General features: G+C 37.3%; 1 protein-coding gene across 2 annotated transcripts in view; it reads left to right on the top strand.

Annotated features, from left to right (window-relative positions):
- PPP2R5C (protein phosphatase 2 regulatory subunit B'gamma) overlaps positions 1-24525 on the top strand; it is an 89011-nt gene that overhangs the window by 1841 nt on the left and 62645 nt on the right. Inside the window, exon 3 of one of the 2 annotated variants that reach the window (XM_040599737.1) lies at positions 15158-15317. The exons of the other annotated variant lie outside the window; for it this stretch is intronic. Coding sequence (XP_040455671.1) covers positions 15158-15317 — 160 coding nt within the window. The remainder of the gene's footprint in view (positions 1-15157; positions 15318-24525) is intronic. 2 annotated transcript variants of the gene reach the window in all.

Below are 24525 nucleotides of genomic sequence, written 5' to 3'. Positions count from 1 at the left end.
TGATTTTAAGTGTTTCTAGGTTGTTAAAATTTTGACATGACAGGTGGCTTTGCGGGAAAGTGGTTGTGGAACTACTGCCCTGCTATTTGACAAAAAGTGGTTTTAAGACTGAAGAGAAAATGCTTGCTACAGCCTTAAATACTCATCTGTTTCCTTTTTGGTTATAAGGCGTACATTGATCTTATTTTCTAGTCTTGTTGTGAGGGATTTTGGGGCTTGTCTTTTAGTTGCTCATTGCGGTTTTCGTCATTCTTTGTAATTGCCAGAGCTCTCTTCTCTCAAACTGTTGATGCTGTTATGTCAGTTAAGCGTTGGTAGCCTGTTATACTGTCAGGAGACCTTAAGCTTAATCAAAGGCTGCCAGTTGTTTTGCTGGCTGATTTCTTTTTACAGGTATACAATGGAGTGTTCCATTTTTGAGTGATTAATCTGTTGTTGATGCTGGTTTTTGTTTTTTCCTTTTACATTACTCTGTTTTGCCCACCAGCAAGGTGCACTGACTTGAAAGGAGTTGATTAAGCCATTAATCACTCCACTTCCCACATTAATTCAGAAACTCAATTAATAATTTGCTTCATTTGGGAAACCACTGTTTAGGTGGATTGTAAAATTTCCTTTAAAGTTTTCATACCAGTCTGAGTGTAAAATGCTACACTGAAAAGCTTAGTATTTCAGTCTTGGTAATGAAAGATAATGTTTGAGAACCAAATAGTCACCCAGCTTTACCATTTTCCTTCCCTGAAATGACTGTTGGGGGCAGGTGGGTGGGAATATTTAGCGTAGTCTTTCTGATGCACTTCAATGAGTTCTCATTTATTTGTTTTGCGGAAAGATGTACACTCTCTCAGAAATTAGTAAGTTTATTAAACTACCTGTAGAAGTATTTTGGCAAATTCAGATAAAAGCGTGGTTTGAGTTTTGGTGGAGGGAACCTAGCTACTAGGAAAGCTCATAGAAAGAAAGAACTGTATCAGTGTAGGTGTTTATAACAACGTAAATAGATGTACTTTATTGTGATACATCCTGTCTTTACAGTAATCGCTGTGATGCTAAACAGAGTATTACTACTCGGCTATAATTTTAGTTCCTGTGCAATTGCAAGGCTTGTCACTATCAGCATTTTTGCTGTACGTTTATTGACTGCTTATTTTCTCAGGCTTCTGAATGACTAGTTGCTGAGGCCAGAACTGATTTTCTTATTCCTCCTCAGTACTTCAGGATAGAGTGTAAAGCCCCTGTAGTTAATTAGTGGAGAGCTTAAATCTTAACTGAAAATGTGTGTGCAGTTTTGTTATCTCTGTCTGTGTTTGCTGAGCTAGCCTTTTTTTTTGAACTTAAAATGTGAGCGATGAATCTCAGTAGGAGAACATGTTGTAGTGCATTTCTCTTTTTCGATTATCCTTCCAGGTAGAATTTCCAATGAAAAGTACAGTTCACTTATCAGTGATACTTAAATCATATGTGAGTAGGGACAGAATGGGGAAGGGATTGGAAATGTGACTGGTACATATATGCCTGCCATTCCCAGTGGGCATTATTTAGTCTCCATACAATTTTGAGCACCTCAGTGCTTGACTCATTAACTTAATTAATTGAGTAATTGCACACAAATAGTAGTGTAGGCTTGCATTTTAATGTGGCTGGCTGTAATCATGATGTATGTTAGCTGGTGCTTATGTGAGCAGAAAGGCTATTTCTTAAATAGTGAAGATCAGCAAGTGTAGAATAATTCTGGAACACACTGTTAATACATTTTTAGGATGTTTTTTTCCTTTGAAGGTTTTCCTCATCCTTCCTTGTACATGTATGTTAACAGGGCTTTTTAAAAAAAATCTTCTACACTATGAGTAGATTTGGAAATATGCTGGTTCTTTTCTTTTTTTTCCCCCTCAAAATGCATGTAATGCATATGCATGTAATGCAAATGGCAGCTTGTAAAGACTAGAAGGTGTCTGCTATTCAAAGAACAGGGACAACACAAGCAGCATCATCCCACAAATACTTTATTTATAGACACTTTTATAGCACTTAACTAAATTCATGATGCCTTGGACTTCTATAGATAAAGTACAACAGATCTTAATATTTACAAAAATGAACAAGTGTTTTCCTGTCTTGTAGTCAGGGAAATGAGATTTCAGTTAAGTGAAGCTGTACAGTAAGTTTGAAAAGGGATTGAATGATTTTCAGTATGCAGAGTCAGGATGCCTGTGCCGAAAGGGGGTGAAAATGACTTAAGCTGATGCCTGTCTCTGTTTGAAAATTGCAGCAGTAGCCTATAAGCATGTACAGAATTACTAAATAGTATCTGCAGTACACAGATGACCTAGTGAAGTAAATGTATCATAATTCAAATATCAAAGAATCCCATTGTAGTTGTGTTTGAAAGCAAGCTCCATTGTGTCTGTTTTCCTGTCTCCAGCATTCCCACCAAGCAGATGTTTAAGGGGAAGAATACAAGATGATAATTGTTACCTGTGCCTTGGTTACTTGATACTATACCAAAAGAACTGTGCAATGTATGAAGCAACAAGGACCTCTTATTTGGTGCATGGTCAGTAGCTGATACTCAAGAAGAGGGATTCAGTATATGTATGGTCTTCCATCCTGGTATGCTTTTTTTTTTAAACCAGTGTGTAGCTTAGAAGGTTGCTTTGCTGAGGTGTTGTCTAAAATTGGTTTTGAATTATTAATTATTTGACTTTTTTATACTGTAATGTTTAGATTTTTTTCCCCAAGCCCTGCTTCATCTCTATGTGAGAGGACTTCAATTACTTTCATTGTCCTCTGTTTCAGTGTTCTGATAGAGGTACCAGAAGTGCACATATGTATGAGGTGAAGACACCTTGTCATTCTGAACCCTAATGCAATTATTCCAGTTTCCAGTTGCATGTATTGTTTGCTTCCTAAACAACTAAGAGCTAATATGATTAATATTAGATAGTTTCCATCTAACTTTAGCTTGTAACCTGTTAGTAAGCATTAATGCATTGGACTAAATAGTTGCCAGAACAGTTGAATCTATTCCTTTAAGTATAACCTCCTACTTCACTAATTAGTCCAGGATTCTAGTGTCTTCAGTTTGTGAACGAAGGCTTATCTATTGTGTGTTGTCTTTCCTCTGTGTAGGAGTAGTATCTTTACTCTGGTAAAATACTTGGGGGTGGTGGGGGTTGATGATTACTGGTGCCCAAAACATTTACACAGAACAAACATAACAAAATAAGATGTCCAGGTGTGGGGATTGCCTATGCCAACACTTGGAAACGTGGGGACATACTCCCTGTGACCTGGCTTTGGTAATTTTGCAGAAGTTACTTGCCTCCTCACAGATAAGCTTTGTTATAGGGTTCTGTTTTGTCACAGAGGTCTGGAGGTCTCCTTTGGAATTAAGGCAGTGGTAACATGGACAGTCTTAATTTCTTTAGAAAGAGGTAGCTTGGTAATAGTTAATGACTGTTGATAAACATTATCTTTATCTCTAGCAAAAACCTAACACTTCTAAAAATTAAAGTACAGTATTTTAACAGTAGTTTTCAAGTCAGTCACAGGGAAGGAAGTTAAAATTTTAACCCTATATACTCTCATTTCTGTATGTTTTCCCTGTGGGGAAGGTATGTGCTAAAACTTCTACTTTTCACCGGTCTCTGAAATGGTCTAGGAGCCCTTGGACAATTAATTCACTGTTGTGGTTCACCTGGGGGTTGGAAGGGTCAGAAGTAGCTGCCTTCATGCGATGGAGTAGTTGTTGGTGACTGGAAGTGATAGCATCCTCTAGGTCTAGCTGGACTGGTTTAAGAAGGCATGAAACTTCTAAATCTAAATTCTATTCATTTTGAATCTAGATGCTGAGTAGTCTGTAGACGGGAAAGACTACTTCTCTTATTTAAGAAAGTAATGGCTTCGTGAGTTTCAACAAACAAGAACAGAAATCATAACTCTTTCTTCAAGTTGTTCTGCCATGCAGAATAGCAAATGAAAGACTAATGTGGGTTGACGAGAGTGTGTGTTTTTGTCTGTTATCTCACTGTTTCCATGTGATGCCCTGGTTGATTCTTTCTACTTTAAAGGTGTGGGCTTTTTAATGCAGACAAATCAAAATGTAACAAAATGCAAACTGCATTAGCCAGTTTTCTTGCTGTGCAAGAAACTGCTTGATTTATTGCTAGCATGTGTTGCTAAGTTGGACTAGAATCACTGTTGAAACCAATTTTTTTTAAAATCTTAACAAGATTTGTTAAGCCCTGACCCATGCTTCTGTCCTGCAGCCATCGCTTTTCAGTAGGTTTATTAAACACTGGTAAGAGCTTCCAGTGCAGCAATTTTGTCAGGCTTTGTTTGCTTTTAACTTCTGTAATTTCCTATTTCCAGTTTTTATTGACATCTTGCCTTTTTGTTTTAGGGAATTGGAATTTCCTTCTGCATCCAAAGCAAATATACCTTAATACTGCTTTTCTTCCCTGCTTTGTGAAGCCTTTTTTATTTCAAAGTTGATTTCTTAAGCTGTTCAGCATAGTGTTAATATGGTATTTTGGGCATGGTAATGAAGTTACAGAAATCTCTTTAATAGATTCTTTTAAATGCTTCAGCAAAAGTAGGGATTTTCATCTCTGTGGAAGAACCTTGAGAGCTGGCTATCCAGTTTTCTGTGATCACCTTTCCAGTATTAGTTAGCACATTAGGTTCAGTATTCTCATTACTACTTCGATTCCTGGTTACATATGCACGTATGACTAACATGCTCCTTAAAAATCATAAATTAAGTTGGTAGTATAAGTGACGTTGATGGATTTGTGTGGGTTTCCTTTAAGAGATCATATGTAGAAGTATCCTAATGTTAAAACTAGGAATAGACAAAATCCAGTATTTTTTGTGTTAACAGGCTCCTGTAATCAGTAGCAGCAAGTTATTTAGAAAGTTGACTCCATATTTTCTATGTACTGTTACTTGTTTTTCTCATGTTCCCTTTTTGCGTCTTTTTTAAAATCACAATGCTGTTTAAGGTGCTATACCAGTTATTGGTAACTCTGCAAAACAAATGTACCTGATCTGGTTTTGAAGGTGGTATGTGGAGGCTGTTACACAGTGTCTAGCTTGTGACTAGATTTTTCAGCTTCACAGTATTTAAAGTTATACTCAAAAGGCTTAGCACAGGTAAGTATTACTTGGACAACTCCTTAGGGACTATAGCAGAGGAGGGGAGAACACCTTTCCAAAAGTTCCGGGGTTGTTTTCCCCAGCTTGTTCACATGCATTAGGATTAGAACTGCCCCTAAATTATTTCTGGAAAAACCTTCTTGCTACAGAACATTCTTACAGTCAGCTGAGATTATCCTGTTTTGTTTAGCATGCTAATTTGTACCTGCATGTGATTCAGTGTATATGTGTTTATTGTCACTTGTATAAAGCAGCTGCCATTTAAGCTCTTCTTTTCCGTTATTATTGTTTGACAGGCAATCTCTTTCACTCGGTGGCACAGCATTTTTTAATGCATTGAGTTCAGCATCTTTGAGGTTATAAGATTCTTTTGTGTTTGTTGTTTTTCATAGAAGCAGATGTCTTTTACAAAGTTATGTTTTAGCATAGCTCAGATTTCTTTCTTAATTGACACCTCAAGTTAGGTATTAATTTATTTATAAAACAGTGTTTTAAGGGTTTTGGTAGTACTCCCTACCATACTGTCAGTTTGTTGCCAGTTATATAGCCATCGAGATCAGGAATGGCTGATATCCTGCAATAAAGCATCCCCAAACTCCCAAGTTTTCAGTGGGCCAGACCAATAAGCTATGTTTGTCTGGTGTGTATGGTGCAAAACAAACCTAGCTGTACCCCAGCTGTTTCTTCAGTATGTGTTCAGTAATATGTTCCAGCTAGACTGACAGCTGGAGTAGCCAGTCTTTTTCATGAGTCACCCCCATGCATTAGATAAAATTGGTTTGGAAATAGGTGGGTTTTCATTTGGAGGAAGAGATACTAGCGTTATGAAAGAGGTTTGAAATTTTGAACTACTAGTCCTCTCAAGTTTGAATTGCAGAAGGGCTATAAATGGATAGTGCTGTACCTTGTGTTTTCTGAGGCTTTCTAGGGCTACTAGTTTGGGACTTTACTTACAGCATTAGCGAAGCAGGACTTTAAACCAAAGCTATATATAAAATCAGAATGGATTTTCTCTTGTATCAGCTGTGTAAATAGTCTGTGGGCTTTGGTTTTGGGTTTTTTGTTTGTCATTAAACCGGTGTACCAACTTTTCTAAAAAATATAATTGAAAAACTAATTTTTGTTCATGGCTTCCAATTTTCATTTTCTTTCCTAGAAAGATTTTTTAATGGGTTGACGGAACCACCAGAAAATGCTTAAGTGTAGCAAGTGAATATACCCTTAGTACTAAGTAAGGTGCTCTTTGCTGACTAGAAAGATGTACTGTGTGTTACTTGTAAAGCAGCTATGCAGAGTTGCTTTTTTTGCTTTTAACTTCTGTAACTTATTTCCAATTTTTATTGACATCTTGCCTGTCTTTGTTTTTGGGGAATTAGAATTTCTTTCTGCATCTGAAGCAAATATACCTTAATACGGAATAGTGAAAGATGTTACTTTAACAGTGCTTGTTATGTAATTTTAATATTATGCCTTTAAAGCTAATAGAATTGCTTAAAGAAGTCTACCAAACACTGCTATATACAAGTATTTTGCTACCTAAAAGGAGATGCTTCTGAAAACAGGATCCTGTTGCCCTCCTAGCTCTTACATGAGGCTGACAACTACTGGTATAACACGTGTGAGGACTTTGGTTTGTCAGGTTTTTTCGGTACTTGCTATCATCTGCTTCTAATCATGCTTTTAAATTCTGAATCCTTTTAGAATGGAAATGCAGCAATGAAAGCAAAGGCTGTTCTAATCCAAAGGAGCAAAGTGGCCCACAAAAATTGGTGTCAGCAGATGGGAAAGGATGTCTTCAGTTTACATCTTTTGTTTCAAATTGTTTCTCTTAAATGTTTTGGGGTTTTTTTTGTAAGAGTTATGCCTATAGCTCCTTAAACTTTGAGAGGACTCAGGTGTTCATTAATGTGTGTGTAATACAGAATTATTAATATAGTTATCCCATAGAGAATACAAACAGAAAAACTAGGTAGCTGTTGAATCCCACCCATATGTTTGCAGACTTCACAAACATTAAATCTTGGGGGCGGGGTTCCCCTCAATTTCATTTGAAGCTAGAATAAATTTGTAGTTTTACAGGTGGGTTGGTAGGCTTTGCTTTTTTTTCCCTGGATTCCCTGCACCTCAACAGGCTTTGGGGTACAACTTAAAAAAATAAAAAAAATAGGAAAAAATCTTGCCCTGTTCTTGAATATACTTCTTGAAAGATGACTACCAAATGTTACCATTTGCTACACCTTTATAGTGCCTATAATTTAACATGATTCCTCATCACTGCTCAGTTTAGCAGTCTAAAGTATTGAAAAGTAAACTTTCTAGTGGCATGTAAAATAAAAGCATAAAAAGAGCCAAAGATGAAATGATTTGGTATAGCACTTCTTTAGAAGTGGTCAAGGTTGTTATAGGACTGAAATGCCTCGGAACCTTGTCATGGTCTGTAACTGTCTCATATAGCATCTAATACAAATACCAAATCGGTGGGCAGGGGATGAAGCAAAAAAAATTCAATATGAGTATGTGAAGTGAGAAACTATTAGGAGTGGATTAGGGAGCACAAGAATACAAACATCATTGGTAGAGATACATGTACAGTAGCCTTAGCTTCTCGTAGCTTTATATAATTAAAATGCACAGTAGAGTGGGGCTTAAAGCAAATGAGTCTGTATGTGTTTTCCTTCAAATGTGGGAACCTTACATATATGTGTGTGTGTATATATAGGGTGTGTAGAAGATTGAGAGGTAAAAAGATGCACAAAAGTAGTTTTTGTTGTTTTTTTTAAAAGTAAAAGGGTGGTTCAGGTTGATCAGAGAGAAATTGCAAAGGAAAATAAAGAACTGAAGTAATTTAAGCCAGGCCATCATTTATTCAGATTCTCTGTCTCTGTATTTATATAAATGTCTTGAAATAATACTTAGAACATTACCTCATTTTAGTCATACTTCATTAGCTAACTGATGGTTGCAGGTAACAAATGTTACTTTTTTGGGGGCATTTGTTTCTTTGAAGTTTTATTATAGAAGATGCATCAAGAAACAAATGTTGCTTTGCTGCCTATGTTTGTGAAGTACCAGGTGCTCACTGATGGTGTTCCAGCAAATGCAAAACATGATGCACTTATGAAAACACTTATGGTCTGAGCCTGGGGACCCCGTCTCCTTTGCCAATACTCTACAGCCTCAGGCTGCAGATCTGATATGTCACTGAGAGGAATCAAATGCCTATTTGTTCCTGGAGTAAACTAGTTAAAAATAAGTTTTACAAGGAGCAAATGGAAACGAAGCCTTATGCTGCTGATATTTAACTATAAATGTAAAATTACAGTGCAAGAATGTCAAGGATGCAGTAAACTGAGTCGAGACATCTTTGGCAATTGTCAGGGTTGGTTTGATGTGTTGCAAGTCAAGTGTGTTGCACAAAGCTGTGATGATACAATTCTTCAGAAGATAAAATTTGAGCCCTGTGTGTAAGCAGCTAACAGGAAATACAGGCAATGCTTTGTGCTGTGAAAAATAAAAGCCAGCAAGAAAGGTGGGAGAGCTTCTAGCAAGGTGTAGATCAGTCTTCTAAAATGGTCTATGACTGTGTACCTTGCCATGGGCACCCCTCCACAGTGAAGAGGGAGAGATGACCTTTGCTGCTCATAGGGAACTTTCCAGTCACTGATGCAATTCAACAAACTGTGTTTTCTCTGACAAAACACAAATGGAACTCCGTAGTCAGACATCAAGAATAGCCAGCAGTAGGATTGATGTATGTAAATGCAAAACCACAGTTGCTAAACAAGTACTGCAACACAAATCAGTGAGTGCTAATTACAGTATGCTAAAACATATAAACGTTGTCTTCACCACCCTATCAAAAAGCTAATCTTTTTGTTTATCATTATAACAACATGGATCCTCAAAGCTTTAGGATGCAGCTCTTGCTGTCTTAGCAAATAAAAACATTGTAAGTTATGCTGAGACTACCACTGGACTATCCAACTGTATCTCAACCACTGAGACAATCTAATGATAATAAACATATCTGCTAGAAAGGCAGCTGCAAAGATAATTCTACCAGACCAATCAGGGTATAACTCTGGCAAATGATTTTGCTGAGGAGAAACAATAGAAATCTAAACTGCAGTCTGTGAGAAACCAACCAAAACTTTCAGCACCATAAGCTGCATCTCCAGAGACTCCTCCATATGTTTTCTGTCCAGACAAGATTGTGGTGGTGAAACTAGTGAACAATAAAGGCACAGCAGCAAGAATCTGCAACAGAGTAAAAACCTCAGAAAGTTTGCCATCCAAAATGGTACCCAGCAAGCATGTTGCTTCCCTGCTTTTTTTAACTCAGTTGTTTATGGATCGATGCCCCTTTTTACATGTTCAGATGATTAAGAATCCATATATAGTTTACACAGAGTCTGCAGATTGAAAATACTGGCATTAAAGATCGTAGCTAGTTGTTCCATAACAACTATGTACCAGTGATTGGTCACTACTTGCATGAGCTAGAACTACTGCAGACTGTCTGGATAGCTCTGTTGGGCCATATTTTTAATACCATAATAAGAGTTTATCCTGATGATGTCCTGTTGGAAGGCATGTTGGACTGGTGGTGTTAACAACACAGCGTTGAAATGAGCTGACAAGTATTGCTCTCCTGGTAGCATGCTCTCTTGAACACTGCCTTGGTCCCAAGCTGCTAATCTAACACTACCAGCCCACCATCTGCAGGTATGCTGTGGATATATTTACCACATTGATGGCTACTGGGACACATGCCAGGTATGATCTGTCCCAGTTCCCACCCCCAAAACAGTAAATTAAGATCTGCAAAGGAGAGAACTGTGTGGCAGAGTTCAAGATTCCTGGAGTGTTCAGAGATTTTCATGCTACTTTGAAGTTCCTGCAGAGGGAAAAAACCTGCATGGAAGGCTCTTAACTGTTCTCCACCCATCTGGACTCCTTGATCTTTGATTTCAGTTCTCAAGAGATTAAATTAAGTTCAACTTCTCAGCCTAATTACATTGATTATGTATTAGGCCTCAACCTCTTAGCCAAATTATTTTGATTACATACTGGGCCCTCATATGGTTTTGAAAAAGAAGTTGTAAATGTCCCTTTCATGTTTTTTCGTGTTCTTTGTTTAGTTTCAGTAAGTTATTTCAGTTTCATTGTAAGTATATTTTAGATACAGTCCAGAATGCTTTTGTAGCCTGTTCTGAGGCTGCCTTGGCAAGAAATGAGCTCTTCTGAGTGCTATAGATCAGATCTGTTTAGCTTCATGAAAAATATGTCTGTGGATGCTACTTACTGTACCAAAAGGAAATGAAAGGATTAATTCTTCATTAATATAAGCATTCTTCCTCTTTTCTCAGATTCAGACTAATTAGTCTCATAAAAAGTGTTCTGTGCTTTTCACTCTGTATACCTGCATTTCACAGGGAGTGTTAATCATATGTTAATTGGTGCCAGTTTCACCTATCGAGATTTTGTAGTCTAGAATTTTTATCAGGGTTCTGGCTGGAGTGTGGCTTGCTGCTGCCATCCTGGGGTGGTGTACACACCGATATAAACTTGAATTCAGTGGTGATACTCATTAGAGGGAAGAAAATAGCAGATTAGTGTGAGACTCGTCTGTGTCAGGGAACACCACATGGGTGCTGCTTGGCACTGTGTTTTCTTCAGGCAGAGGATCTCTCTTTGCCTTGTGCTTAGGAGATGGTCTGATTTTTGTCACTAGTAAGACACCCAGGTTTTTTAAGTCTTGAATGACAGATGCATCCAGGTGCTTTTGTTGTCATCTTCAAATCCTCACCCTGCTCTGACCAGTTTATCTTATAAAGCAGTATGAAAACTTGCAGCATTGTTATAGGCTTGGCTAGGCTCTAGATTTTGTGGAGCAAAGGCTTTGTGTGCTTTGCTCTAATTCAGTTATTAGGGAGTATGCCTTAAAAGGTGAGGTCAGACAGAGTTCTTCTGGTTGCCAATTCTTGGTCAAGGAAGCTTGAATGCCAGTTTTTTGAGGGACTGTCAGAAAGGGAAGAACAGGGTGGAGCTCCTTCCAGATCCCAGTGTTCTCTCTGTCTTATGTCTTAGATGGTTGGCTGAAAGTAAAAGTTATGTAGGCTGATGATGGTCAGTGTAATTGGCTGTAACTGTAGATGTGTTTGGTCTACTCCTATCTTTCCCTTGTCACAAACTTAGTGTTGTGCTCAGATTGATACTTGCCTGTGTACGAGTCAGGGGGATGAAGGATCCAACTTTGCTCAAAACAGTGATGTTAAGACAAGGAATGCTCCATATCCTGCTTGATGTAGGAGGACTCGAGGGAAGAAGGGATGCAAGGATTATGTGTCTTGAACTGTCATGACTAGCAAGAAACTTCCTTCTTTCTTCCCTGTTTTTCTTGAATTAATTTTAAGCTTATTCATGGAACATAAGCTCTGTTTTTTCAATTGTTAAAAGCAGAAGCTAAAGTTGGAATCACACGGTTCCCAATAGTCTTAGATGTTCATAAAAGTATGTAAAGCTCTAGCTTTTAAAAATCAAATTGATCAAAAATCCTGAGTGTTGTGCTTTAATTATGATCTGAAGAAATACATTCCAATCTGACATTTTTTCAGAGTAATTTGTATGCATTTTTAGGGGTTTCTCAGCACTTTTGGAATTGAATGTACCTGAGTATATAAACATTTGGGTAGGACAAAACGGTTTTCCAGAACAATGGGAAGGATAGATATTCCCATTTTAGTTGTAGGAGGAGAATTGATAAATTGTATCTGTAGTTTGATTGTTCTGGTGTCAGGTAAGTTGAATTGTTCACCGATGTAGCAGAACGTCCATCAGTTATTCTCAGGAGTTGTGGTTTCTGACAATGTTTGATTTGTCACTGGGAAGAAGCAGCCAAGCTTGGCTCTTTGATCTGAATTAATGAGCACTGTACCTTCATACAAAGTTAAATCTGTTAACTTGAAGTCTTTAGCAAATGAATACATGGAATTGTTAGACTGTATTTTTCTTTTTAGAGGGGTGGTTAGAATTGCTGAGCTGTGTGGTTCAAGATGACTTAACTCATTTTCTCCAGGTGCCCTTCTATCAGTGGCTGGTGGTCTGCGAGTTCTGGAGGCCAGTTCTCTTGTGGTAGCATCATAGTGCCACTTGCAGAGGTCATTGGGTACAGCTGTCTAGCACAGCATTCAGATAATAATGAACTGGAAACTGTTTTGGCAGCTTTCGGGTATGTGCTGCCTGAGTGACTGGAGCATGACTGAAAAGCAGGGACGATAATGGTTGATGGTAGAAAGGAGGAGGAAATACATTGGATAAATTGGCTGGTGATTCAGTGCTAGAATTGCACTGGAGTCATTGCTGCTGGATGGGAAGTTGCCATAGCAACAAAAAATGCTTGCTTTCAACATTTCTAATTAGAAATGTGACCCATCCTCTTAAATAACCACTTTTGGCTAATTTTAGAATTTATCTGCGATTTAGAATACTTGGCTCCCTGAGGTCTGTGTTACCTTAGGATACTGTAGTGTGCGCATGTGTGCAGGCACATGCGAGCACTTGTTAATTCGAAACTGAGAATTTGTTTGGGAATAGAGGAAACAGGAAAGCAGTTTTTCCTGTTCCAAGTAATGAACAAAAAACAGGTGGCAGTGGAAGATAGCCAGTTCAGAAAAACACCATTAGGCTGAAGCTCAGTATTTAAAGTACAGAATCTTGTGCAGTAATAGTGTTTATAATGATCTTAATTAGCTTTTATTGTTTAATGCATAGTAAGTCATTGCTTCCTAATTTTTAGTGCTGTTTTCTTTCTGCTTAGTCTATTCATATTTTTATTTTGAAAATTGTTTGCTTGTTTTTAACTCAAATTAATGGATAGTGTTTACCCTGCAGATAACTGTATTTCGGCAAAAAGATTGTTAAGCATTTAGTGTTTGGGATTAAAAAGTGAAATAGTCTGAAAAATGCAATGTAATAGTTACTACTTGTACATAAATGCTTTTAATTTGCCTGATGTATGCCATTTTTACTGAAACAAGTTCTAGACTATTTTGGTAACTTAAGATTTCCAGTGTTCAGTGTGTTTTCTCTCCTTCTATAAGGCTGTAAGGGGTTTTGCTATTGTAATATTTAATTTATAACATGGTCATGTTAAATGTTTTTAATGAAAATTAAATGTTGCTTTCAGTCATACCTTCGATATATTATACACACGGTACTTAATAAAACACAATTGTTAATCTGTTCTTGAACCATATAAATTTTTCTCCTAGTTATGTTACTAGAACATAATTTGAGTAAAATTACTGTCTTAGACTCTAAAAGTAGATAAATTTATGTACGGTAACATCTCTGTGTGCTGAATGGGTATATTCCCAGACCATGCAGAAATTGTTGATGAATAAGCTATTCTGGAAACTTTTTTGGAACATGAGGAAAAGTGGTTTCTGTTATTTTAGCCATATCCCTATGAAAATGCCATTGATATTATTTCATGCAGGAATGAACACTGCTTTCGTATCTACTGTAATTAACAAAATTCTAACTAAATCCATTCAAACTGCCAAAGTAGCAGCATTGCCACTTGATTTCCTTTGTGAATCCCATTCCCTTCTTTTTCCTATTTGTTACCAAGTGTACACTTTCAAATTGGAGACTATAGTCTTTCTTGAAAAAGAAAAGTGCCAAGGTGTATTTTCAGATATGTGTTCTCTAGTGTAAAATAGTTTGCAAATTTGAAAGGCTTCTACAGCAAATTAAGGTCCTGTAAAATGAATTGCAGTACTTGCAGTAAGATTTCCTGCTCAGCTGTTCCTGTATTTTTAGTGTAGGTCACTCCTAGATGTTTTATCGTTCTCATAAAGAATGTCGTGAAATTATTCATATTTAAAAAGTTAACCATTGCTTACTTTAAACCTGCTTTTCCTACTTCAAAAAAGGAATGAGAAAGGCAGCATCACAAGTTCTGACAGGCTTCTGTTAATGATGCATTTTACTCAGCTTGAGAGCAGAGAGCACTGTCAAGTATAGTCTGGGAAATAACAGCAACTGGAAACCTATAGGTGGGAACTGTTTGTCTGGTTTTGTGTTACAAAGTTTATGTACAGTGCCAATCAAATGAGGATTATTACAGTAAAAGCAACTTGCTCTGAGTAGGCAGTGCACTGCTACAAGTCTTGATGGTGCACAGATCTTTGATGCACGGTGCAATTGCTCGCCTCCCTCTGACCGATGCCCAGCCAGCCCCTGTGCAGGGATCAGTGGGCCCTGGCCGATTCCTTCCAGTTGAGATACTGAGCATGAAGGTTTATGGTGTGGAATACTCCTTTGGCTAGTTCAGGTCAGCTGCCCCCTCCCAATTTCTTGTGCCCCTCCATCCCTTCTCACTGGCAAGGCCTGAGAAGTCCTTGACTTAGTATAAACATTACCTAGCAACAACTAAATGAAGAAAATTAACTCTATCCCGGCTGGATCAGATGATGTTTTAGAAGCTGCTGAAGCTACTACAGTAATAAGACTTGCTTCTTTAACTTTGTATCAAAGCCTGAATGCCCTAGCTAAGCTCAGGGCTCCAGCAGCGAGGCACAGTACAAATAGGTCGTGAAAGGTTTATCTTTTGTAAATAGACAAGGTTGGTGATCCCTTTGAAGCTGAAGTTAGACAGCCCAGATACCTTGGAGACCTACACTTCTCAGGAAAAAGGTGAGAGTAGCTAAGGAACTACATTATTTCAAAAGTTCTTTTCATTTGGCTGGTAACTTCAAATAAATGGGCTAGTGCGTGTAACAGGGTGATCTATTCCCATCTATATGAGGGCTGTCGTGCAGCAATAAACACTGAAAAGATGGAACAGAAGAATAGATAACTATGCATTCAGAGGATGACTAATAGAGTAATTTGTTTAAAAGCTTATTTTGCTTTATTTCTGTAACAAAAATAATTTCTTAGAAGATTTTCTAAGTTAAGCTGCAATTAACTGCTGTAATTTCTTTTTAAACAGGTGTCAAACAAAAAATCAAATAGCACTCCTCCTCCAGCACAACTATCTAAAATAAAAGTACCAGCACCACAGACAGTACTGAAGAAGGAAAAGCGGCAGAGTTCTTCAAAGTTTAATGTTAGCAATAACAGGGAGCTTCAAAAACTGCCAGCTTTAAAAGGTATGTCTTTCTAAATCAGAATGGCTCTTAGAGGGATCATGGACATGAGACAGAGAAACATCTTAACTATCATACTACTTGCATCTGTACAGCATGCATTATATATCAAGTATACACGTGTGCAAACTTGCGCATACTTGCATGCTTGAACACACTGGATTTTTATTATTTCTTTTCTTTCAGTCCCTATATATGGGCTTCCAGTGTGTTGCCTTCTTGGCCGTCAGTTAAGAAATATCTATGTCCCTTCAGCCCAGATTTTTTTTTATGTGAAAGTATGTTCACTCATCTCACATAAAAGCAGAATATTTGGGCACTCTATGCAAAATATTAGTCATCTGTCCTCAGTGCAGCATGCTCAGACTGTATTTTGTTTGTACTAAAATGGCTTGGCATTCTGAGAAGACATGGTCTATTGCTATTTACTGGTCTTGTTTTCCTGAGCATGGGTCAAGCGGAGTGGCATCTTTTTAGTGAATATTAATTTTTCCTTTGTCAATTTTAAGGCTTTGTGATCTTTTAGAATTGTATTTACAGCCATCTGTGATGAAAAGATGATAATATATGTGTGTTCTCTTACTAACACAGCTTTTATCTTTATTTTAGCTACTGTCTGTTGTGTAGATACATACTTGTGTAAGTGTGCTTATGGTACCTTGTAGTGTTAGGGTAGAATTTACCATGTGTGGTCAGATGTACTGATCAGTTGCTGATTAGTTGCTTATGAGTAACTGATTTGCTCTGAAGGTTTATTTTAAAAAAAAAGCTGTTTTGAAGCGTGATGCATACTGCTTTCTAATGTTCAAAGGTGGCAGTGAAAGCCTAACAGGTTGCTGAAATATTGAGTAGTATTGCTGTAGGCAATGTGAAAATGTCAAGGAATAAGACTTTTTTTCCTCTAGTCAGTGTTTTCTTGATATGCTGCATCAGTATTTCTTGAAAATAAAAAACTGAGCTTCTCTGCCAATTTTAACTATACTGCTTTTCATACAAGTCAAATTAGACTGCAATGTTCTTCTCTTCAGAGGTACCATTTAAGAAAATATTGTCTATCATGTTAGTATAGAAGTCTATATACAAGGTGCTGCTTAAAGTTTAGTGTATTTCAATCTTTTTTACTAAATTTGGAACTAAGACTATGTAGCACCACAGATTACTCATAAATATGTCCTATCTTTTAAACTGACATAGTAGGTTCATGCACAAGCTGTCACATCCAGGTCTGACATAAGCAAATGACACTGAATTAAAGTAGTGATTATTCTTTTTTATGAAGTCATGCATACAGCATCGTTTAACCTTTTGTTTAAAGACTCTGTGACAAAGAAAAACATTTGTTACTTGGTTTAGAACCTTTGCTTTGTCCTGCTTTAAATACTGTGTTTCTGGTAGTGCCTGGGATTGTCAGCTCAGGGAGACTAGAGCTGAGCATGCAGTTAAAAGTAGAGTGAATGGTGAGCTGGAAATGACAAAAATTCTTGCAGGTGGGACAAGGGGAAAGTGATCAGTCTTACAGTGGATTCTCTTTCCATCTTGGCTCCATTTCAGTTTGAACTAGTAGGCCAGTGAAGGGCAGGAGAGAGCCTGCTTGGACTTGGCAGGGGGTGTGTGTGTGGTGGTGTGGTATACAAAAAAAAAGTTAAGTCTTAAAAACTGTATAAGCTATGTTCTGAGTGCATTTTAGCATTTTTGTTGCAACACACCTAGATGTGCAGAAATGGTAGAAGTATTGCGCATATGCATTATACTTGCTTTTCAGTCTGTGGTCACACCCCCACTCTCAAGTGAAACAAAAGAAAAGATCTTGAGCTTATCTCTGGTGGAAGTCTGATGGTGTACCTGTGTCCCCAGGCTGTCGAGGACCAAACTTTGTTATGAAACACTAGTGCAATTGCTGATTTAGTGATGAGTAGTAATTACTGTCTTCATGAATAAAGCTATGGCCAGTCTCATGGATTATAGCAGGTGTCTGTATAATTGCTGTGCTCACTCCACAAGCTCAGTCATGATTTAATTCCCACTTATTAGGGTTGATGAGAATGCTATTGGCCAGTACTCCTAATGTGTACGTAGATACTTGACTTGATATGTGTTCAGTGGGTCAAGTGAAGCTGGGAAACTTAATTTTTTGACAGGTTTAAGTGTGTTTTGTAATGTCTGTGTCTGGACAGGAGTTAAATGGACTGGCAGGCTATAATTTAAAGGACTGAGTTTAAGGCAGCTTTAGCTTCCATGAAGAGATGGGAAGAATGTAGTGCTCTTTCAGGTTAGCTGTGTTTAATCTGCTCTCAAACTCAAACCAGTTACTTGTAACAGGTGGCTGTATTTCTGTGGCTACAGTACCTGGGAAACCTTTCTACTATCTGTAGTAGACCAAGAGATGTGCATTTTCTTCATAAATGTTGGATTGACTACTGCATACTGTGATACTTTTACCTGAGATTGTATTTTAAGCAGAGCATGTAGAATGGGGTTGTTCTTGCATACTTTAAGGTCTGTGAGAGCTTGTAACTGGTAAACTCTAAATGGCCTGCAGTATTGTGGAGATAACCACCTTCCTTCTGTGCCATGGGGCTGGAGCTGAGGTCAGTGGATCACTTGAAATAGTGGGAAGGGAAAGGAGGAGCTGCCAAAGTGTGTTTTCATCAAGGCTTCTTATTTAGGAAATACTTTTTGGTCTTCAAGCATGCTGTGAACTTTCTCTTGGGCATTGCACAGAAGTGCTGACAATAGGCTTCTGGAAATACCAGTCTATTTGCCCTGGTGACTGGTATTAGTGTGGTTTGATTTATGTTCATTGGAGCAGTTTGATTAGCATTGTACACCCTTAGTTTATTTGGGAAATGGAGAAGCAGGATAGCTCAGAACTCAAAAAAAAAAAAAAAAGAGTTAAGAGGCTCTAAGAATAGAGGTGAACATCGAAAAGAAGTCTCTGATATAATTGGCTTGTGGAGCACTGAGATCTATGTATTAGTAAAGCTGCAAACCAAACCAGCAAAGCTCTCTGCAGCGCAGTGCAATGCAGCCTGATATAGTTTGGGTACAATAGGTAGCTTGTCTGCCCACAGATAACCCAGAAGTATCTCTGGAGAAGCACCTTCAGAACTGTGTCAAACATTTTGAAAAGATCTTGCCTATTTTCACAGAAAAAAAAATTCTATGCCAACAAACTTTTGTGTTAATTCCTGCTTATCCAGTTCTCCCTGTTAGTTAACACTTGCAGTACAGTACTTCAGTTACAGAAAGCTGATTTTTTTTTTCCTTCACAGTTGTTTATTGGGAAAAAATTACTTATTTGCCTTAAAGTATGTTTTGCTCTATTAGGATTTGAAAACTTGCAGATTAATGCTTTGGTTATCTATATCAAATATAAATGACAAAGGGTTTTTCAGCCTTCAGAAACATACAAATTTCTTCATTCTTCCTTTCTGAAGAAAACGGTTCGTAATGTTGAGATGTCTTGAAATTATTTACAAATTTAAGAATGTGTTCTGTTTGAGAGAAAGTGTCCAATATGAATATTTATTAAACTGTACAAAAAAGTATTGTATCCAAGCTTATATGTACCTGACCACTGACACACTGAAGTATTTTGTGTCTATACAACCACCCCCTTCCACTTAATGCAGGAAGCTTGAATTCCTTGTAACGTTATAGATAGATTTTTTCATGGTTAATCAGCGAATAATTCCACAGTGTCAATGATTTAGTTGTGTGCTGATATTTATTTCTGGTGATGCTAATGGGTGATCTTTGGTTCTTGAGTCTAGGTTACTTCTATGAACTTCTGACACCCAAATACATTACATACTGGAAAAAGCTCTAGAGCCTGAATGTGATATATATGTGCTACTCATCTAGTTGCATTTGTTCAGTTTTGAGAGGAAACTTTTGAGAGTGTAATGATATGTTATGAATTGCATGCTTGTTGCTTGTGTGCTTGACAGCTGCAGTAATACATTTTTCACTTCAGTTTCTATGGAGTTAGTATACAAAGACTGTCATACAGATCAAATTTCTAAAATTTGAAACAAAAAAATCACTTGGGTTTAATGCTGAGGGAAAGGAAGGATATATATATTCTCTTACTATTTTGGGGGGTATTTGCATTTATTTCTGTATCTAGCTGCGTTTTTTTATCCTTCTCTTACATGCATATTAAAAAAACAACACAAACATTTGTAAATTCAATAAGCTTAGCTTGCTATCTAAACCATTAGGAGATCAGACTTGATGTTTTCTGAATTTTGCCTGCAATGTTTAAGTTATTTTTAATTAAAAAATAAAACTCTGGTTTTCTTCTCTGATTTTACTGAGACTATAGTTGTCCCTTACCATGTGAGAATAGTGGGTGTCAGCATCTTCAGAATAAGGTTGCTACAGTGATGGACTTGCTGAGTAATTGACCAAGATCAAAAAGAAAAAAAGAAACAAAAAAAATAGAACAGCCAGCAGTGTGGCATTTCATAACTGGTTAACTAGTAACCCAAACATTAATGTGTTTTGCTTCTATTCAGGACTATTAATGCAGAAAAGTGAAAGAGGCTTACTGATTCAAAGATGTACATGTTATTAAAAATGAGAATTTATATTAATAAGAATTTATCATTTTAGTAATACTTCCATTACAGGTTGATGGTTTGGTTTTTTCCTATGGTACAATCTTGCTAATTATGTATTTCTAAGATGCTCCCTTGTCCATTCTGTACACTTAGTTTATATGCTACAAGGGATTTTTAAGAGTACAAACAGGTGAGTGTACTTGGATTTGTACACAATATTTTGCAAAGATAATGCAGATTTCGGTAAACTGTGTAAACATGCAGCATTTGGAGAGAACAGTTGTAGAAGATGGTGAGATTTTTAAGGATGTGGTCTGAATCCCTACAATATGTAAGAATGTTGCAGTGAGAATTCTTTACAATGTGCAGATGCTCTGACTGGGATAAAAGGTGTTGTGTACTGGCAAATATAATTGTCACAAATATTACTTCAACCTGCAAGTAATACTCATTAAAAGATAACTTTCTCTGTCAGAGAATAACAAATTTGAAAAAATAAAAAGTCAGTTCTCCTTAATGTTCTGAAGTGTTGCAAAATTTCCCAATGAACATTAGTCATGCATATGTAAATTTGAGCATGATTCAAAAATATGCCTTTTGGCAGCATTTCTGTATGATTTTTAAAGCTGGATAGAGTCCTTTTATAGTCTTAAAGAGGATTCCTATCATGACAAGTGTCATGGTTTTGTTCATGAATTTGGGAATGGGTTTTGGGTTTTTTTTTTCTAGATAAAAGTGAACATTGTTTTATATAATCTAAAAGTGGTGATTGCAATTTAGCTTTTATTTTCAGGTATGGTTTCAAATTTATTTACAGAGTTACTGTTTACCTCTTGGAGTTGGACTTACGATCTTGAAAATGCGGATACAATGTTCTTCCAAAGTTACGTATCAAGATAGGAAGAAATGAGCTACATTGACAGATCTGGATATACAAACTCTTAATGCTGAGAAGTGTAGGATACGGAATACAGTGCTGTTCTCTTAATGTAGTATAACTGCATGTGATATCATTAAACAGATTCTGGTATTTAGTTGTTGAAGATCTTGCTGTGCATGTTGATCAGTCCTGGTTTTGACCTTCTGGTAGAGATGTCTGTTTCTGACATAGCATGATTTCAACATTAAAAATACTATCAGTCATATCTATTTAAAAAAAAAAAGTCGGGGGGGGAAGGAATAATGAACACAGCAAGGCATAAGGGTGCTGTTTTTCTGAGCACATTTCATGCAGACCACATGGTTTCTTATTTCTTGTCTCTTTTTTTGGTTTGTTTCCCCACACACACCCCCAAGCAGAGACTTTAGAGCTATGCCAAATTCTGAGTCTGTTCTGTGCAAGAGAACGTCAGGGTAGTGTCTCAACTTGTCTGTCTGTGATACAGGACTCTGATAGGAAGGCAAGCGTTATTAAAGCTTTCCTAATGTTTTTAAGTCATAAATGGCTGTCTAGGAGATAGCTCTGTTTTTGTAGTCTGTACAATGTTAAAGTCTGATGAATCAAGATTGCAGAAGAGGTGATTCTTTAAGATTCTGATACTTAAACAACTGAACCAAATTTTCATTGATAAAACTGTTGTAACCATGAGGAAGGAAGAGAAAGTGAGAATTTCTCAAGAGATCAGAAATGTATGGTGGTTGTGTGTTTCAGCTGTAGAGTACAGATAAGTAAGCAAAATGGTATAAAGATAAATTAAGGGGCAATCAAGTATTGTTCTCTGTGCTGCAGAGAAATTTAGCAATCTATACTGTTAAATTTCCACAAATTCATTATTAGGGTAAGGTCAAACTTAAGCAGAGTTACCTGTTCATTTAAAACTAGTGTCTGTTTTCATGATCCAAAAGGCACTGACTGGATATATGCAATATAATTGAATTTATGAGAATCATAGTAATAATGGACTATGGGGTTTTGAGGAGCACTTTTCTTAGGAGCTGTTGAGGCTGGAGGTCTCAATACTTAATGTCACTTTCATCACAGAAACCTACTGGTGCCAGCTGCAAATTAGGTAGAGAACAAAGGTGTGATACTTTGGCCTTTCCAGTTGAATGATGCTTCTTGTGTGTGTGCCTGGCAATTAAGGAGTTTTGTCCAGCTGCAAGGTGGTAGCACCACTGTTTAGCTACAAGTATTTTATGCAAAGTAAGATGGCAGATTAAACAAGATAATGCTAATAGAAAAGATAATTTGCCCTAATCCGTAATGCATTTAAAAGGCAAAACACTGGGGCAAAGCAAATTCATTCTCCTGCAAAACATCAAGGAATACAGTTTTGTGAAACAGATGATGCTCTTCTCCCTTGTACACACACTAGATTAGCACTCAGCATACTGAGTTAGTTCATCGTTCTGGTCCTCGCTGTGTTCATGCCTTTGTATTATTTTTGGCAGCTCAATATTGTATTGAATTTATTGAAACAAAAAGTCCATAATGGAAAATACTGCAGAAGCTCACTCTTTCCTCTGTCAGGGTGGGTATGGTTAGGTGTCGGTGAATATATGTATTGTATCATGTGAAAGAACTGTAGAGACTTCTTGTCATGTTAATTTAGTAACTTTGTCTTTGAACTTTTGTCTTAAAAACATGACCATAGTGTTGCATAAACAAACTTTCCTGGGTTTTTTGTATTTATTTTTCTTTTAAATGCTTAGAAGAATTACTAAAATGTGTGGTAAGCATATACATTTCTTAAAGCACAAACTGACAATTGTTTGGTGTTCATACAGGAAAATATGATCTATCAAATGAGTAAATATTTCATTATTTAATGATTATGAAATCATTAATTTAAAAAATATTTAGCAATTATCCAGTCTGAATTACTACGTTACAGTTTAAAGATTAAGGAACATGATAGTAAGTGTGTAACTACCAAAAAAAGATTATAGAGGAGAATACTTTGCTTGAGTGTGTGATTTTTTTGTTGTTGTTTTGCGGGTTTTTGTTAGCTAGCTTTACATGAAATCATAGGCTTGGATTAATGAGCTATTTTTCATTTCAACTGCCCTATCAAACACCTACTCATTAGTCAGCAGCTGAAAGTGTTAGAAGAATGCTCTACATCTGTCACTGGCAGCATTTCCTACCAAACTTGTTTCTACTGAAGCTTGGATAGAATCCATAAAAATAGGATTTAAAATGTAGTATTGTCTTATTTTCTAGATTCTAACCTGTCTCTGAATTCAGAGTTTAGATTTCTCTTGAAACGTCTTTTATTATGCCCTTATTTACAAAAAGAACATTTTGTTCCATTGCACAGGTCTTCATTATAATCAGACCCAGACATTTTTGCTGCTACACTGAACTTTTCCCTTCATAAGACCTCTACTGATCAAACATTGAATGCAATATTTATGCATGTAAATATAAGTCAGTGTTTGCTGGATAACTAGCATGCTCTCAAGGTTTCACTCTTAAACAAAGCTTAAAAAAATTATGTTTATTGAAAATGACATGTGTGATCTACCTAATAAGGCTGCAGAAAGGAGTGAGTTTGGTGGCGTATGTGTTAGCTTTTATACTGCACTTGATTAAAATAGTGTGCCAATACCTGAAATGAGGTTCTGCAGTCTGGCCTGGGAAATAAGTTTTTGTACTAGATGCAGTTCTTAAAATATATGGCTTTCTGAACTCAACAGACATCTACTGATTTCTCTCCCCATCCCCCACTTACAAAACCTTTTGGGTGTACAATATTGGCTGAAGGAAAACTTGGCACTGTTGACTGTGTGCTACAGTGACCATGCAAATATTAGGAAATTCAGATACAGACTGTGGTGGGTTGAACTTGGCTGGATGTCAGGTACCCACCCAGCTGCTCTATCACTGCTCTCCTCAGCAGAACAGTGAGGGGAGAAAGTAAAATGAAAAAACCCACTTGTGGGTCAAGATAAAGGTAGTTTGATAAAGCAATATCAAAGGTTGCATGCATGGAAGCAATGGAAAACAAAAGATGTTATTCTCTACTTCCCGTTAGCAGGCCAGTTCCTGGGAATCAGGGCTTCGGTATGTGTAGCGGTTGCTCTGGAAGACAAACATCATTAATAACAAATGTCCCACGCCCCTTCCTCCCCCTTTCTCTTAGCTTTTATAGCTTAGCAGATGTCATATGGTATGGAATATCCCTTTGGTCACTTTGGGTCAGCTGTCCAGGCTATGTCCACCATGAAGGGGTTTTGTTTGGGCAGGACCAGGACAGTTAGCAGATCCTCTGGTATTAACTAGCCAAGTGGCTTCTGCTAAATTAGTATCCCAGTGCTTCCATGCCCCATTGCCTAACGCTCTCAACATAGTCTTTAACAGTTCGTTACACCTCTCAGTCTTTCCAGGGGGTTGTGGGTGATGGGGAATGTGATACATTCATTCAATGCCATGTTTCATTGCTGAGGAGTTTATAAGATTATTTCTGATGAGTCCCATTGTCCGATTCAATTCGATCTGGGGTACCATGTTGCCACAAAATTTGTCTTTCAAGGCTTAAGATGTGTTCCAGGCAGTGGCGTGGTTTACAGGGTATGTTTGTAGCCACTCAATAGCTGCTTCCACCATAGTGAGTATATAGCACTTGCCTTGGCGTGTTCATGGCAGTGGTCCAATATAGTCAATTTGCCAGGCCTCACCGTATCGAAAAACCAGCCACCGCCCT

The sequence above is a fragment of the Falco naumanni genome, chromosome 7 (assembly GCF_017639655.2).
Source record: "Falco naumanni isolate bFalNau1 chromosome 7, bFalNau1.pat, whole genome shotgun sequence".
Classification (NCBI taxonomy): domain Eukaryota; kingdom Metazoa; phylum Chordata; class Aves; order Falconiformes; family Falconidae; genus Falco; species Falco naumanni.
This window is presented reverse-complemented; position numbering and strand designations above follow the sequence as displayed.